This window comes from Arvicanthis niloticus, chromosome 7, assembly GCF_011762505.2.
Source record: "Arvicanthis niloticus isolate mArvNil1 chromosome 7, mArvNil1.pat.X, whole genome shotgun sequence".
In the NCBI taxonomy this organism is placed as follows: Eukaryota; Metazoa; Chordata; class Mammalia; order Rodentia; family Muridae; genus Arvicanthis; species Arvicanthis niloticus.
The window spans coordinates 56410590-56426900 of NC_047664.1; the positions used below are offsets into that span (position 1 = coordinate 56410590).

General features: G+C 40.5%; 1 protein-coding gene across 3 annotated transcripts in view; it reads left to right on the plus strand.

Annotated features, from left to right (window-relative positions):
* Positions 1-16311, plus strand: part of Rbpj (recombination signal binding protein for immunoglobulin kappa J region) — a 186135-nt gene that overhangs the window by 125092 nt on the left and 44732 nt on the right. The window contains exon 1 of one of the 3 annotated variants that reach the window (XM_034508515.2): positions 148-299. The exons of 1 other annotated variant lie outside the window; for it this stretch is intronic. In XM_034508515.2, the coding sequence (XP_034364406.1) occupies positions 163-299 (137 nt within the window). In that variant the 5' untranslated portion in view covers positions 148-162. Of the gene's footprint in view, positions 1-147; positions 531-16311 lie in introns of those variants that run through there. One more of the 3 variants, XM_034508517.2, reaches the window with a different exon arrangement.

Consider the following 16311-nt stretch of genomic DNA (forward strand, 5'->3'; position numbering starts at 1 on the left):
GAAAAGGGCTGGGAACCCGCCGCGAGCGGGAAGCCACTTGGAAAACACCCACTGGAGGAGGTGTCTCATCTAGGCCTGTGAAACGCTCACATTTTCCCAGGACCCCTCCTCCCGGCCCCTGGGCCCCGCCTCCTGACCCCTCTGGTCCTGGTCCCCGTAGTAATGCCCTCCGGTTTTCCTCACTCTCCACGTACGTCCCCGAGGGCGCGTCCCAAAACCCGGATAACCGGAGCGCTCCCCATGGACTACAGGGAGGGCTCGCCCGCGGAGGAGCGGCCTGCGCATGCTCCATCGTCGGGGTAGGTTTCCAGGGAAGGCAGTGAACAGATCCCTTAGTCCGCGGGCGGCGCGAGGTGGCTGGCTCCTGGCGGCGGCGAAGCGGGGAAAGACGGCGCGGGGGCCGGGTGGCAGCGATCAGCGAGGCCGAGGGAAGGGGCGGGGGAGAGGAGCAGGGAAAGGCGGCGGGGGGAATCTCGCGAGGGTTGGAGTTTTGGCGAGAGTTTGTGGAAGATGGCGCCTGTTGTGACAGGGTAAGTCTGAGGGGGCAGCGAGTGCTGGGAACCGGGAAAGTTGCGGGTGTCTGGCTGCCTGCGGCAGGCGGCGGGCCGGGGCCGCGCGGCGCGCCTGGGCTCGGGAGGCGGCGCGGGCGGCGAGGCGGTCGCGCGGGGCGGTGCGGGACTCGCGGTGCGCCGCGGTGGAGCGGGCTCCGGCGCGTGAGGGCGGGCGGTGACGAGGCCGGCGGCTGCGGGCGGAGTGCGGCCGGCGCGCGGGGCGGTGGGCACCGTGCCCGCCGCGCTCCCCCTGGGCGGGCCTGGCCGGGATCCCAGCGCAGCTTTGTTCCCCGTGGCCCGCGTCGCCTGTCCGCCCAGCCGCTGCCCTGGGCGCCCGAGCGCTTTGTCTCTGCGCGCTGCCCCCCGCTACTCTGCCCCCGGCCCTTTGTTTCGCCGCCTTAGGCGCTCGGTGGGAGCCGCTGCGCGCCCCGCATCCCGGCTGCACCTCCACTCCACTGTCCTTCCTCCCGTGCCTCTTTGTTGTATCCCTCTCCTCAGTAGCCGGGTGACCTGCCACAGCCCTGGCACCAGACTCCTGCCGTTCTCTTTCTTCCATTGTCTTTCTCGTGTGTATCCCCTCTCACCTTTTTCTCTTTGGTCCTTAGTTACCCCCAGGGGCTTTGTCTCCCCTATGTAGTGTCTCATTCTCTTAGCATCCCCTTCCCCTCGCGTCACTGCTTGCTTGATTTATCCACTGCCCACTGTGTCTGTCTGTTGAACTGTCTCAGCCCCGGGGACTCCATCTGGTGCTTCTAAGTGCACGCAGACTCTACGGTTTGCTTTTGTTGTGTGAGTCTGGGAGATGCTTGGAGATAACTTAAGTTTGCTCCTCCGCGCCCCTCCCTTCCTATGCACCCCTTTCTCTTGGGATCACACCCCTACCCACTCCCATGCGCCTTTCTCTTGGGATTAAAACGACCCCACTTTTCTTTGCCATCTTTCTGGGCCCGTGATTGTTTTGCTTGGTAACAGTAGCGCTGGAAAAGGATCTAGATTTCTTGATGGTTATTGCTCTCCCATCATTGGCTTCTGACGGCCCAGGCCAAGGGCATCCGCTGTAGCGTTGCACCTGGGTTCATGAGAGGGTGTATTTTAAGACTGTTAGAAGTAGGCTCAAAGGTACTTTTTTCCTCCTATTGATGTTGGAGAATAGTTTCAGGTATTCGCAGTGGATATGCATTAGATGTGAATAGGAGGTGAATGAATTTTGATGTTGAAAACTTGTGAATGTTGGGAATGAAGAAGTTTATCGTTTTTTCCTGGAATCTGTTTCTACAGTTTTAATTACTTTTCTACCCCTGCTTTATAGAGAGGAGACATCTGGTTTGGGAATTTGATCAATGGCTTGCTTATTCATAATTCAAATGAGTTTACCATTTATGATTGTTTGAATTTGCAGTTTGAGTATGTAGTTTGTGCTTTTTACATCTGTGGATGTGTGGCAGTTCACGTTGGGAATCAGTTGCCAAAGAGCAGAGTGTAGTTTTGGTTTGATGAATACTGCTTTGAGAATCTTTGTGGAATACATTAATTACAGGCAGTCAAAAGACTCGTAGCTTTTAGTTTGGTTATCTTAAAGGTATATGATAAAAGGCTTATGTTACATGAGCACTAAGTTGTTTTCAGCTCTTACTGCTATGGTAATGTTAAAAGCTCTTGTGATGGCTGGGGGTGTAGTGTAGGATATTGTATTTACTGATGGTCTGAATTATTGTATCTATCAGGGTTGAAATAACGTGTCAGAGTTGTTAATACTGAATGTATTCAGAAAATTTTTTTCTACTAGTTGATCACTACTTTTTTATGATACATTACCAATAAAATCATATGCAGCTTTATCTCTATATAAAGTTGTACACAAAGAGCTGTTGAGGATGTGGTAGATGAGCTCTAAGGACTGTTGGCACTTTGGGAAGCTTCTTAAAAAGGTGGTTATTAGAATAGGCTGAATACTTTTGAGTATAAACCACATTTTATGAATGTGAAGTTGTGAGAATTTGCATTTGTCTCATACATAACTCGAGGTTAAAATTGGGCACACACTGGTTCTGATCATGAGCACAGTGCAAATGCTGTATAATAATGCAGTGTAGTTCTGATTTGTGCATTTAAGAATGCACAAAGACACCATAAAGTTGGTTTTACAACTCGAGTTGTGTTGTTTCTAAGCATGTGAAATTTTTATACTTTTATCTTAGCCAAAAGAATGAGGAATGTAAGAATTTTTATGAAATAAAAACGGTGCCTTAACTTAGACAGTGGGGTATTGGGAAATATAAGTGAATGGGGGCTGGGAAACTTTCTGAGTATTGATTATTTCAACTTTAAACTTATTACCCCAGCATGTTTGTAGGGAATCGTTCTATTACATACTTCGAGGCACTCAGTTTTAAGCAGTTAAGTTTATGTAAAAGCTACTTCTTGATGTATATTCACAGACTTCTATGGTCTCTTAAATGGGTAAAATAAAAAAGTAAAAAGCTTCTATCGCTAGATGTAATTCATTAGATAATCTTTGGCATTATGGATGAGTGGCATTAAAATGGTTATATTTTAAAGGTCTTACATGTTATAATTCCAAAGTTTACTCAGTTTTAGAAGTAACACTTGGCTTGAAAGCAAGCACTATTTTGCATTTTGCTTCCTCCTAATACTAAATTCATGTTATTTCAGCTAGAGGCAGTATTTTCTCATGGATTGACTAAAAATTGTTATTTTTGGCGTTTGGCTTTGTGATTATTTCCAAGATATTTTGTTTCCTCTGCCAGCTTCCTAACTGTGCAGAATGGGAATGGAGTAACTTGCCACATCTGGGGAGGTGCACCCTAGGGTTTGCAGAGCCCCTTGGATGAACAGTGTGCTTAGAGTCTAGGAACTGTTACTGGAGTGAGCTGATGTGAAGTAGGTCGTATTTTATAGGAAGTCAAGTAGGAGGTTATGAACTAAGTTCTTGGCAAGGTAACTAAGTTAACTTGTCAAGGAGTGACAGTGGAATGAAAGAAAAAAACCAACTATGTATTATTGTAGTTTGTATAAAAGATATAAATTTAGAGGGGGAGGGTCAAGCAAAAACAAGCTTGTCTTACACAAGCTAGATGGAAGATATATCAAACTGACACATTGTAAAATTATGGAATGCCTTTTACTGATTTCTGTATGTGGTAATACTTTATTTTTTATATATTAATTTAAAAAATTTTATTGTAATACTTTTTAAAAGATAGTACAAAGTATTTTTTGCACTCTTAGCCTGAAAACTTTTATATCTGCCTTATATTTTTTGATGTTTTGAAGAATATTTTCTGATCACTAGGACATGATTTTAGACTTGGCTCCTGGTTTTAGGGAAAGTTTTTTTGTACTTGACATTCTGTAGATACTTCCTGATGAAACCCATTGTTCCTTTATTTTGATAGCTGATAGTCAGGTGTCATTTAGTTCCCCAGTCAAAGTCTTGGGCTTCCTCTCTCACTAACCCTCTACTTCTGACACTTTGAGACTGGCTGCACCATGCAGCCGAGGCTGCCCTCTTACTTAAGATACACCTGCCTATGCCTCTCAATGCTGGGATAACATGTGTACATGTACATCTGAGCCTTTACTATTTTTCTAATTATTAAGAACTGATAGTTTTACCTCCTAAGGAACCCCTTTAATCTGTCTTCATCCTTAATGACACAGTGCATGCTGACATCACTTCTCACCTAGTTTACCACAGGCCCCTTTTCCCTTCTAGATTCACCTTCTGTAGCTTCCCCAAGGCAGTGAATCAATCACTCTAGTTTAAAAAGCTTTCAATGGCTCCCCCTACAGCCTTCACTAGGAGAGGCAGCAGGCTAGAGGGCTTTGAAGTTTATTTGCTCTGTGCTGGGTTCCGATTCTATTTTTCTTTCCACTTAAATCTCTGTAATATTGTCAGGCTGGCCTTCCTTTCCTCTCCCAACAGTTGCAAGATAATTATTCCCAAGGCAAAGGGTTGTGACAGATGAAATAATAGATGAAATGGTTGGTAGATTCAAGACACATACTTAGTGCTTTAGGAAAATCTTTGCTACCATAGCAGGTTCTCCATAGCTATTTCATGATGCTTTCTTCAACTAAATTGTCCTTTCTTATCTTAATGCTCATATTTAAGACCTTGGAGTTCCAACCAACATAAGCCCAGCAGTTTAACGCATCCCTGAATTTGAAAAAATAATACAGGTTATTCTTTGAGACTGAGGTCAAGGAATAGTCTAATGAGATAGATCAGGCTTCCGTGCTGCTGGTGTGTGTCATGATTGGTGTTATTCTCTTTTATTGTATTTTAATTTTTGTATTGTTTTATTGGTTTTGGTGCTTTCTAAAATTTTATTTTTGTTCTATGTGTGTCAGAGTTTTGCTTGCATGTATGTCTCTGTGGATGTCAGATCTACATGAGAGCTGCACACAGTTGCAAGCTGCCCTGTGTGTGCTAGGATTTGAATCTGGGTCTTCTAGGAAGAGCAGTTAGCATCCCAACCAATGAGCCACCTCTTCAGCCCCTGGTATAATTCTCTAGGAAGTATGTTACTAATTTGTAGTGTAATTATTATACTCAAACCATTTCCTTTTAAGCATTTATATATTATAGAAAAAATTTTAAATAGAAGATTTACATTGCTTTAAAACACGAATGTAACATGGCCTTATAGTCTGAATTTATTATATATAAATTACTCTTGTAGTAAGATCCTCATGGGGCTGGGGAGATGGCTCAGAGGTTACACTGACTGCTTCCAGTAGGTTCTGAGTTCAATTCCCAGCAACCACATGGTGGCTCACAACCATCTGTAATGGGATCAGATGCCCTCTTCTGGTGTGTCTGAAGAGAGTGACAGTGTGCTCACAATAAGTAAATAAATCTTTGTTTTTAAAAAGACACTCATGAATCTCTAGTTTATGATTCTGTTAGGAAACTGTTGCTGATGTACCCCAAAGGAATTGGTGTTTTCAGCCTCAGGCTGTCACAGTATTAGAGAGCATAGTGAGGTTCATAAAAATGCCTTTTAGACGATAGAAAACACTGCATACGTTGTTTGTCCAATAATGACAAGTGTACATTTCACATTGTGATTTTATGTGATTGGTTATCAAGTAGCTCTTAAGAGTTTATTTACTTATTTATTCAAAGACAAGACTTTTGGCTTGGGAGATAGCTAGGTTTTAGTGCTTAGTGTATGAATGAGTCTCAAATGCCGGCACCCCAACTTTGGGGAGGTTGAGATAGTAGATCCTTGAAGTTCTATTGGCCAATTATTCTAGTCACCTTGATGAGAAGTTTCAGGCAAGAGAGAGAAGGGGGGAGAGGGAAGGACACACACACACACAGATCCCATCTTTAAAAAAAGAAAAAAAGATAGATGTTGCCTGAAGAATGACACCAGAAGTTGTCCTTTGACCTCCTCACATATTTACACTTAGGAAGACACCCATGTCTGTAGCCCAAGCTGGCCTAAACTCACAATCTTCAGTGCTGGCATTATAGATTCAGTACCACCATGCCTAGCTAGTTCCATTTTTAAGTGTTTCAATTCTTAGATGCATAAAAATGTACATGAAGCCTTAGGGCACTGTGTACATGCCACAGACTCAAGTTAATGATCTATGGGGAAATTTATCTTTAAGAAAGATTGCTCACTGGTAATTTCTTCATCATTAATTGTAAAATAGGGACTTAGCTTTCATTGTATTTACCTTACCTGCCAGGCACATTGAGACTGTTTCACATGTGAAGTTATAAAGGTCTAATAAAACAGGGTGCGAGTGATTTGTAAATAGTAAAATATGGAGCTATTTTACTTAGTTTCCTTGATAACTCTTCATGCACAAAGCCCACGATATACTTTTCTATTGCATCCTGTGGTTTGTGGGTCATGTTATAGGAAGGCAACAGTGTGTTTAGTAGGTAGGGTGGCAACCCTGGAGATAGGCTTTGACATTTTGAGCAGGCATACTTGGTACTTTATTGCTTCACCAGGGGTGTTGTCATTGAGTCACCCCCAACTTTGGGGTTTACTTCTTGCTGCTCATAGATCTGCTTGGACAACAACAATAATAAAGGAATGTTGACTGCCCAGCTGCTACTATCTTTCAGACACTCTGTCTGCAGTTCTGGATGCCTCTTAGAGTCTGGCGTTACATCATGATGTTGCTTATGCCTCATTAGGCCTGCTGCTGCTTTGGTGAATGAAATGATAGTCTAATGGTCTGAAAAATGTATTTTTCAGGCGTACATAATAGATTTATGGGGGTGGGGGGAATATAAGTGGCAGTAATTGTCTTATCCGTGTAAATATTTGTGTAAATTTGTTGGGTTGACAAAATGCACAGAGGTACACACAGCATCTGTTCTGTCAGATTGGTGAGCTCTGAGGCAGTATTGGGTATAGTTAAACTATTTTAAGCTTATATATAAAAAGACAAACCATTTCTTATGTATTGTAAGTTTCAAAGGCATGAACTGAAAGTGCTGTCTGCATCTGATGTATGTGAAATAGAATATATTAACACTAGAAAAATCACTAAAAAGATTCCTATATTTCTATAGTATGTTTTGTTGGCACTGGAGCTAATTTGCTTTGTTAATTAGATGATAGTCTAAATTGCTAAAATAGTTTCTCATAAAGTCTCTTATGAAAGTATTACTTTCTGAACGTCTTAGAGAATGTAGTAGAAACAGACTGCATTATAAAGTATAGAGCTGGTGTTATAGGGCCTTGTAACAGACATACTAGCTTCAGACTGGTTTGCATTATAACAAAGGTATTGTCCCCCTTTTCTGCAAGCTCATGAAGGTCTTATGCAGGCATATTGATTCAAATCCTATTTTTGGTTCTAGGTGTGAGAATAGTTTCCATGCCAAAAAACCAGTTAATTCTATACCAAGTTCCTAATCCTCACACCAGTTGGAGAAACATGGAGGTCCCAAGACATGACAAGTAACTAGGGAAGTGAGCTAGGTTCTTCCCTTAATATGTTTCATTAACAAGTGTAAGAAAGAAACAGTTGATTGAGTACTTCTAAGTAAAGGACCTTACTGTGACAGTCTCCTAAAAGTGTCCAGTGTGCTGTGTTGGACATGATTTAGTGGGAAGTATCCAGATAATTACCATCAAGAGAAATTGTGGTCAAGGCTGAGATGCATGTCTATGTATAGTGAGTGTTGGTAGGGACACTGGCGAGAGGTGTTTATAGTAAAGATGGGTGGTAATAGGGGGTTTAATTAAGCCAGAAGTGTATGTAGTTTGGGCTCTTTGGAGAAACTTGTCAGGCCAAGTGAGGGATTTAGAGAGTAAGTGCAGGTTTTAGTTGATCCAAGGCTGGTTGTACTTGCAGAGTACATTGGAATTGGTGGCGATCAATGTAAGGAAAACATAAGGCAAAACAGCCTTTTCTAAGGCAGTGTAGTATAGGGAACTATGGAGTCAGCGTGCTCTGTGTCACTGAAGTAGATCCTAATGAACATGCTGAGTCTTTGTTGTGTTGGTGTATTAAATACAGCAAGGGATTATAAAATACCTTGCTCAGTTTTGAAAGTAGATGTTTAAGAAATAGTTTAATTTCCCCCTTTTTGTAATATGGAATTTTCAGATGATAGGGGATATGGAATATATCAAAATGTTTTAAGTCAAAATAATCACTTATGCTTATCTCTTGCTGTGACAGCTAACATCGGTGTGCAGGTGTAGATTTGTTTGTGTTGATTATCTGTCTAAATCTTTCTGTGACCTCCCAAAGGACTGGAGCTGTTTTATATGCCTCTAATAACAGTCCATCTCCCAGATTACTAGCTGTATGAATGGCTGTGTCTGAAAAGGATTTAATTATATGTAACATTTGCCACTAGGTGGCACTTGGTCTAAGTGATAACGCCGGAATTCTGCAGAGTCAATTTTCTACTTAAATGATACATATATAAACTTACTCTTGGATTGTATTCACCATTCTGCATTTCTGGACTGTACTGTTTGAAATGGATATGAAACCTATCAAATAAAAAACCCTGAGTGTTAAAAAAAAAAAAAAAACAACAGAAAACGGAACACTGTTAGACTATGTCCCATAGATACAGCCTTATGCAGGAGGTTTTTCTGTTGGTTAGACCATGGATTGCTTTAAATGAGGAGAGTGGGGCAGTTTGTGTTTCTTAGAGAGTTTGTTGGAGGGTGTAATTTTTTGACCCATCTCTTTACCCCAGTTCTGTATTCTCATCACTGTTGTAATCTCTGATGTTCAGTAATATGCCTCATGATGATAAATGCATCCTGAGTTGTATACATTGTATGTAGAAGCCATTAGATTCAGAACTTAAGAACTGAAAAGGATCTTACTCATTCCATGTTCTAAAATCCTCATTCATTTTATCAGCCACAGGCAGATTAGATAATTGACTGGTGGGTAGGTTGAGAGGGTCAGTCACTGAGATCCTTCTCTTTGGTGTGTGTGTGGGGGGTATATGCTTGTGTTTTTATTTATTTTTTTTTAATTCATGCCACTTAGTGATCCGTTACTATGTCAGGTTCTTTGTGTGGACCGAGATGCAAGCGAGTTCTTTAGCCTTCAGGCCGAGTGGAGTGCCACTGCCCGCGCTGCTGTGCAGTTGTCTGGTCTTCCTCCTTTGCTGTCATCCTGTTTTTATTTTTGATTTTCTTTTTCTTTTGAAACAAGGTCTCAATGTGTAGTCCAAGTTGGCCTTGAATCGATTATCCCAGGCTGTCTCAAATTCACTGCAGTCCATCTACCTCAGCCTCCCTCTTGCTAGCATTACAGTCCTGTACTGCCATATCTTGTTTTTGTACTTGGAGACAGCAATTTACTGTGTAGGTTTGGCTGGTTGTGACTTGCTAACGTAGCAGGGTCTGGTCTCCTACTTAGCCTGCTGCCTTAGTTTTCCCAGCAGTAGGTTTATAGTCGTGAATCCCACATCCAACTGAGGTCTTCTAGTCTTGATACTACTTAGGATGCATTTTCTATTTCTGACTGGCTAAAGTGGCCTCTTAGGAGTGTGGCCACCTTACTGCATACATTCTTACCCACAAGGATGTGACTCCTACTGCCTCATTCCCTCCTCTTTACCATCTTACTTAGTTTGCACCTGGCTGTCCCTAGAAGAAGGTGAAGGGGCAGAGGGTGAAAGAGAGACTTTTTCCGCACATGGAAAAACACTACAACTTTTATGTTTAGTGTTTAAATTTTATGTTTAGTGTTTAAGTTTTATGCTAAAAAGCTTACTGGCTTATAAACTTGATGATGAACATGCACCCATTATTCTGGTGTATATGCTAAGATACTATGGAGTTATTAAATCTTTTGTGTCTGTCATCTTTACTTATTTATGCAGATGTCAAGAAAGTGAATTAAATTCATTCTGGCATTAAAAAATAGTGGTGATAGGATTTGGTAAATCACTTTCAGTCTAATAATGCCATCATTTGACTAAATGGATTGCTGGTTCACTGGTGTAGTTTTTTGGTTTTGTTTGTTCTGTTTTTGTTTTGTTTTTAGTTGTCCCTTGTGAGGGTTATTTCATGAATATGGGCATCTGTTCTTTAACTTGTCCTTCTCTATTATACTCAGTGTACATTTTGCACACACAATTTAGTGACATGCCATTTTTTTAAACGTGTGGTTTCTTAGTTGTAACTCCTGGAAATTGTCGGTTGGTAAATTAGGTAATTGTTAAATTACATAAGCACTCACTCTGTAGACCATATTGGCCTGAACTCAGAGATCCACCTGCATCTGTCTTCTGAGTCTTGGGACTAGAGGTGTGGGTCAAATTTAAACCTAGGTTTATCTGCTAGCTGTGTCTTGTCTCTTTCCATAGTTACTTTGTATAGCTGAACCTTTCTTTTTCTTTCAAACCCCTGGCTTTGTGCCCTTGAGGCAAGCATTCTACAGGTTACATACTCCTGGAAATTTTTCTTAAGGACTATTGGAAAAATTTTACAAAAAAATTAAAAACTAATATAAATATGTCATATATATATATATCGAGTGAGTTGTAGTTTCATAACAATAAATAACTTGTTAATATTTGTGAGTATATTCTTTAATTTTTTTAATGAATGCAAATATTAACATTTTATTTCATATTAAAAATGTCAACAGATAGCCATTAATATTAAAAAGATGGGGGGTGGGCCGGATAGGTGGCTCAGTCATTAAGAACACTTGTTATTGCTTTGAACCTGGGTTTGATTCCCAGCATCCATATGTGGCTCACAAATGTCTGTAAATTCAGTTCCAGAGGTCAGTGTCCTCTTCTGGCCTTCATTTGCACCAGATACAAGTGACATACTGACGTACTTGTGGGCAAAACATCCAAACAGTGCAGTAAAATAGTAATAGTAAAAAGATCAGGGAGATGACAGAGTTCTCAATGCAGTCCTTAAGTACTAGTGGCATCTATCTCTGTCTCATGGAGAGTTAAAGGCCAGAGTGTTTTAGCTTCACACACTACTCTGCTTCTGCCTGTTGGGTTGCAGTGTAACTGGCCTTGTATTTGTCTTTCCATTTGAGTGTTTTCATGCTGCTTGTAGGGACAAGGAAGTTCTGGGTTTAAGTAAATTTGGTTAGAATACTTTAAGGAATGATGATAATATTCTTTTCTATTAGATTACTGTGAAAGTAAACCTTTCTAGAAATACATTTAAAGTTATATTTGATTGCATAGTTTATAATGAAAGAGTGCTGAAATAACAGAGTTTATCTTTAAACTTTCTGTTTAAACAAAGCTCAAGATGACAATGTCAGGCACTCTAGACATGCCGTTTTGTTAGATAATACTTTTCTACTTTGTGTTTTCAGGTTCATCCCCTCCTCCAAATCGCCAAATAATTAATAATTTTCTGCCTACAGACCAATTTCAGGTCTTGTAATTATTGTATATAGTCATAGGATGGCCTTGGGTAAGAGTGACAGACTTACTTTGCAACTTAAATTTTTCCTCTTTGGAAATGGAGAAAAAAGCAAGTTCTTGAGAGGACCAAACACTGCAAAGAGCCTGCAACATGAGGCTGGCTCTATGGAATTGCTCATGTCCACCTTTTCGCCTTTTATTTCAGCTGCAACAGCTGCTGCCCTTCCTTTCATCACCATCTCCTTTATAGTCCCTACTTATTAGCTGTCAAGAGCCAGGGATGCACGCATGTGTGTGGGCGTGAGTGTGTGCCTGTTGTTGGTTGCTTTTATTGACTACAGTATCTTTATATGCTTGACTGACTGCAGCAAATGCTACTACTTGCTTGTACATGAGCTTTCCTTTGATATTCCTCTGTTGTCAAAAATGTCAATTTTCCTTGTCTCCTCTTTGCTTTATTTATTATGCTCTTTTATTACTTTTGGTGCTAAAGCTGTGTTTCTAAAACTCCTGCTGTCTGCTCTGCAAAGTGACTTTGTTGTCCACCAATCTAGTCTGCATGCACCCATGCCCACCATCTGTAAGCTCCACACCTGCATCCATGCCCACCATCTGTAAGCTCCACACCTGCATCCATGCCCACCATCTGTAAGCTCCACACCTGCATCCATGCCCACCATCTGTAAGCTCCACACCTGCATCCATGCCCACCATCTGTAAGCTCCACACCTGCATCCATGCCCACCATCTATACACTCCATACCTGCTGCTGGCCTGCCCCTCCCTCCACTTCCCCCACTGTTGCCTTGGAAGCATTATCTGCTGGCTCCTGTCTTATGTCTCTCTCACTTCCTTCTGTTCTCTTTCATTTTGTTTCATTGGTGACTTGATTTTATTCTCCTAGGTGTCTTACTCCTTGCTTACTGCAACTGCCTTATTGAGGTCTGCCTTATTCTGTCTTAACTACCTGTCTCCTCCTGCCATACCAAGTTAGTCTGTGGCTCCTGGTATTTTGTTCTTCTGTAGTATTTTGGGGGTTATAGGGATACTTGGTAAAACCTAGTTTTATTGTAAATTGTATCCATGGATTTTGATTTGGCTAGTCTAGTTGCTGCCTCCTCTTTTGAGAGATTATACAATTATGTGACTGTCATTTTCATCCTAAAGTTTTTATTTTGAGGTTTTTTTTTTGTTTGTTTGTTTGTTTGTTTTGGTTTTTCGAGACAGGGTTTCTCTGTGTAGCCCTGGCTGTCCTGGAACTCACTCTGTAGACCAGGCTGGCGTCGAACTCAGAAATCCTGCTTCTGCTTCCCAAGTGCTGGGATTAAAGGCGTGTGCCACCACTGCCCGGCCTTATTTTGAGTTTTTAAAAGACATCATACACACACACACACACACACACACATATATACACACATATATTTGTATATTATATATATGTGTGTATATATATATATATATATATATATATATATATTATAAACCAAGTTGCTGTGAAGTCTGTAGTTTCTCTACACATGTAAGTCCCAATCCTCAGAGATAATATGCTAAATGTCAGTGGGATAAGTTTCTTTCCAACCTGGAAATTATTTTCTTTATTATTATTATTATCATTTTTAAAATATTTTTTGATGTATCTAGTTATGGATCATCATCATTATCATCACCATCATTATTTCAAGACAGGATCCTCCTCTAGCTAAGGAGGACCTGAAGCTAATGTATTGCCTATAGTGGTTTTGAACTGGCTTGAGTACTTACTCATTGCTGTGATTACAGGGTGAGCCACCATATCAGTGACTCAAGTTTGAGTACACTTGTGTGTTGAATAAGTTCAGCATATCTGGTATTCATAATACTACAAAACTAACAAAATGCAACCAAGAAAAGTCATAGTCCTAAATTAAACACAAGTAACATTTAAATGTGTATGTATCCTTTCAAACTTAAAGCATTGAAGTTTCCCAGTCCCCCAAGTAATACCCATACTCAAAAGTGAACGGCAGCTGTAGGGCTGCTCTGCCGTGTAGATGGCCCTTGCTTACCGTTTGATGGCGCAGTCTTCTAGACTCTATAGCATATACTGATGCATGGGTGATCTTCTCAAACTATGTGTTGTGTTAATCCTCACTTCTGTTGCATACATTGGACAATATTAATTAAGCAGTGCATTGTTCTTTCACTTGGGTCATTAAGCAGTATTCCATGTGGTGCTGTGGGTGTGTGGGAGGTGTGCTTGCCCATTGTTCATAATGGCTGCTTGGAGGTGCTTTCTGGCTGTCTTATTTCTTCACTTAAATATTGATGCATGTATAAAAATGAAAAACATGGATATTTTAAGGTGGAATTTGTTTTTTAACTGTAGTTATTATCCACTTACATTTTATTTATGAGTTGCATTTATAAATGTATTTTTCTGTTGAAATCTTTTTTTCTTCAGTCTGTGTAAGAAGTTTTATATTTTCTAAATGTAACTTAAATTATTAGAGGAGGAATTAGGACTCCATACTTAGTTTGACTTTCTAAATTTTAAGATAAAACTTGTAACAAAAGGAAAATTTTCTTATCTTTTCTATGTAGCTATTTTTAATCAGTTTTTTAAAAACTTTTTTAATTGAAAACTTTTTCATACAATATTTTTGGTGTTTTCCTCTCTCCCAGTTCTTCCCAGATCTTTTCTATGTCTCTACCTACCCAACTTTATATTTGTTCTCTTTCTCTCTTTAAAACAACAAAACAAGAAATGCACAAAGTCTCACAAATAACAAAATCAAAACAAACATGTGATAAGAAAAACCCAACAAAGCAAAATAAAACGTCTGTAAAAATACTATCGAGTTCATTTTATCTCTGGTAGTGTACTCTGAGGCCACTGGAGAAAACAGCTTTTTCCTTTCCCTCCTATGGGTATCATCAGTTGTACATAGCCTTTTGGTGAGGGATGGAAGCCCATGTCTACTTCCCCTTCCCAGTGTTGGGACCCCTTCTGGCTTGAACCTGTGCAAACTTTGTGCATGGTGCCTCAGTCTCTCAGTTCATCTATGCATCAGTCCTAATGTGTCTAGAAGACACTATTTCTTTGGGTCACTCATTGTTTCTGTCTCTTCTTCCTCAGAGATCTCTGAATCTTTAGAGGAGGGGTTTGATGAAGGTATCTCATTTAGGACTGTACTTCAAAATCTTTCATTCTCTGCACATTGTCCACTTGTGGGTCTCTGTGTTGGTTCTCATAAAGATTTATTTTTATGTGTGTAGAGAGGAGTGATGTGTGTGTGTGTGTGTGTGTGTGTGTGTGTGTGTTTGTGCGTGTGCATGTGCATGTGTGCGTGCAGATGCCTGAGGAGTTCAGAAGAGGGCATTAGATTGTCTGAACCTGGAGTTACGGGCAGTTTTAAGCTGCCTGGTATGGGTGCTGGGAACTGAATTTGGGTCTTCTGCAAGAGCAGTCATGTGCCCCTAACTACTGAGCCATCTTTCCAGTCTCTCTGGTAATTTTTTAGTTTTACATTTCATATATTTGGGAGGCCATTTGTGGAAAGAACATAAGCTAATAGTCACGAGAAATATTCCTTTCACCCCTGTTAGTTATGGCACGCTAAGGAGCTAGAAGGTGCTTCTAACAGCATATAAATGAAAGACATTGCCATGAAGAATCATTCAGTATTCTCATAGTTTTGTACTTTAGGTACCATTGGTCACTTTCTGTTGTTTTCAGACAGGGATGGGATCTTGAATGTAGCCGGTGCTAACCACATATTTATGTGCCACCATACCTAATTGGTCCTCTTGGTTACACTGAAGCAGTTTTAGTGTCAGTTTTACCTAAAACTGTTTTATACATGTCACTTTAACGTCTTTGCTCTTGAACTTGGTTGTTTTTATAAGACAGCAGCTGTGGATGTTGCCTAAAAACTGATGAGTCCCTATAGTGATAAGCCATTGAGGAGCCGTGAAAGGCTCCTTACAAACTGTAGCCACAGCTGCTGTGAATGCTGTGTTTGTGGTTTTGGAGGGGGGCACAAATCAAGTGAGTGTTTCTGCCTTGGTCATCTTAATGTTGTTCCTTTCTTTGCCTTTGGGGGAATTTGGAACATTTGCTTGGATGTTTTAATGCTTTTTTTTTTTTTTTCTCTAGATATAGTCTGATGTGAAGGTGAGATATTTTATGGAAATTGCTTCTGACAGCTAGCAGTGATACCCGGCTGCCATGTATGACAGCGTTGTGATCACTGTGCAGTGCTATGAACATTGAGTTATTTGGAACAGAATATTTTTCTATTTGAAAAAAATCATTGTAATAGCTAGAATAACTTGTTTTGCCTTGGAGATTGAAAGATTTGAGTTTTACAATGATTGTTTTTAAAATCAAAGTAATGATATCTATATCTATCTTCTATTTATGTCAAAAATAGACAGTTTTCACAAACAAAAAGAATCTTAGTGCTTGTTTTTAATCCCAGCACTTGGGATGCAGAAGCAGAAGGATCTCTGTGAGTTTGAGGCCAGCCTAGGTCTACAGAGGGAGTTCCAGAAAAGCCAAGAATACATAGAGAAACCTTGTTTTTAAAAACCAAACCAACCAAACAAACAAGAATCCTAGATTTGAATCTATGTATCTATCTGTCTGATTTTTGAGACAGGACTGATCTGGAACCCACTGTGTAGTTCAGGCTGGCCTCTGCCTCTAGAGTGCAGAAGTGTGTGCAGCCATACTATCAGCCCTTCTAGAAAAGGCACACACAGAGATGCACAGGACTATGCTTGCTGTTTGTGAAAGCCTTAGACCATATGTAAAGTCAGAGCTTAACATGATTTCATACTGTAAAACCTTCAGTACTTAATATATTCTGAAAACAGTTATAAAGGAAAATAGAGATG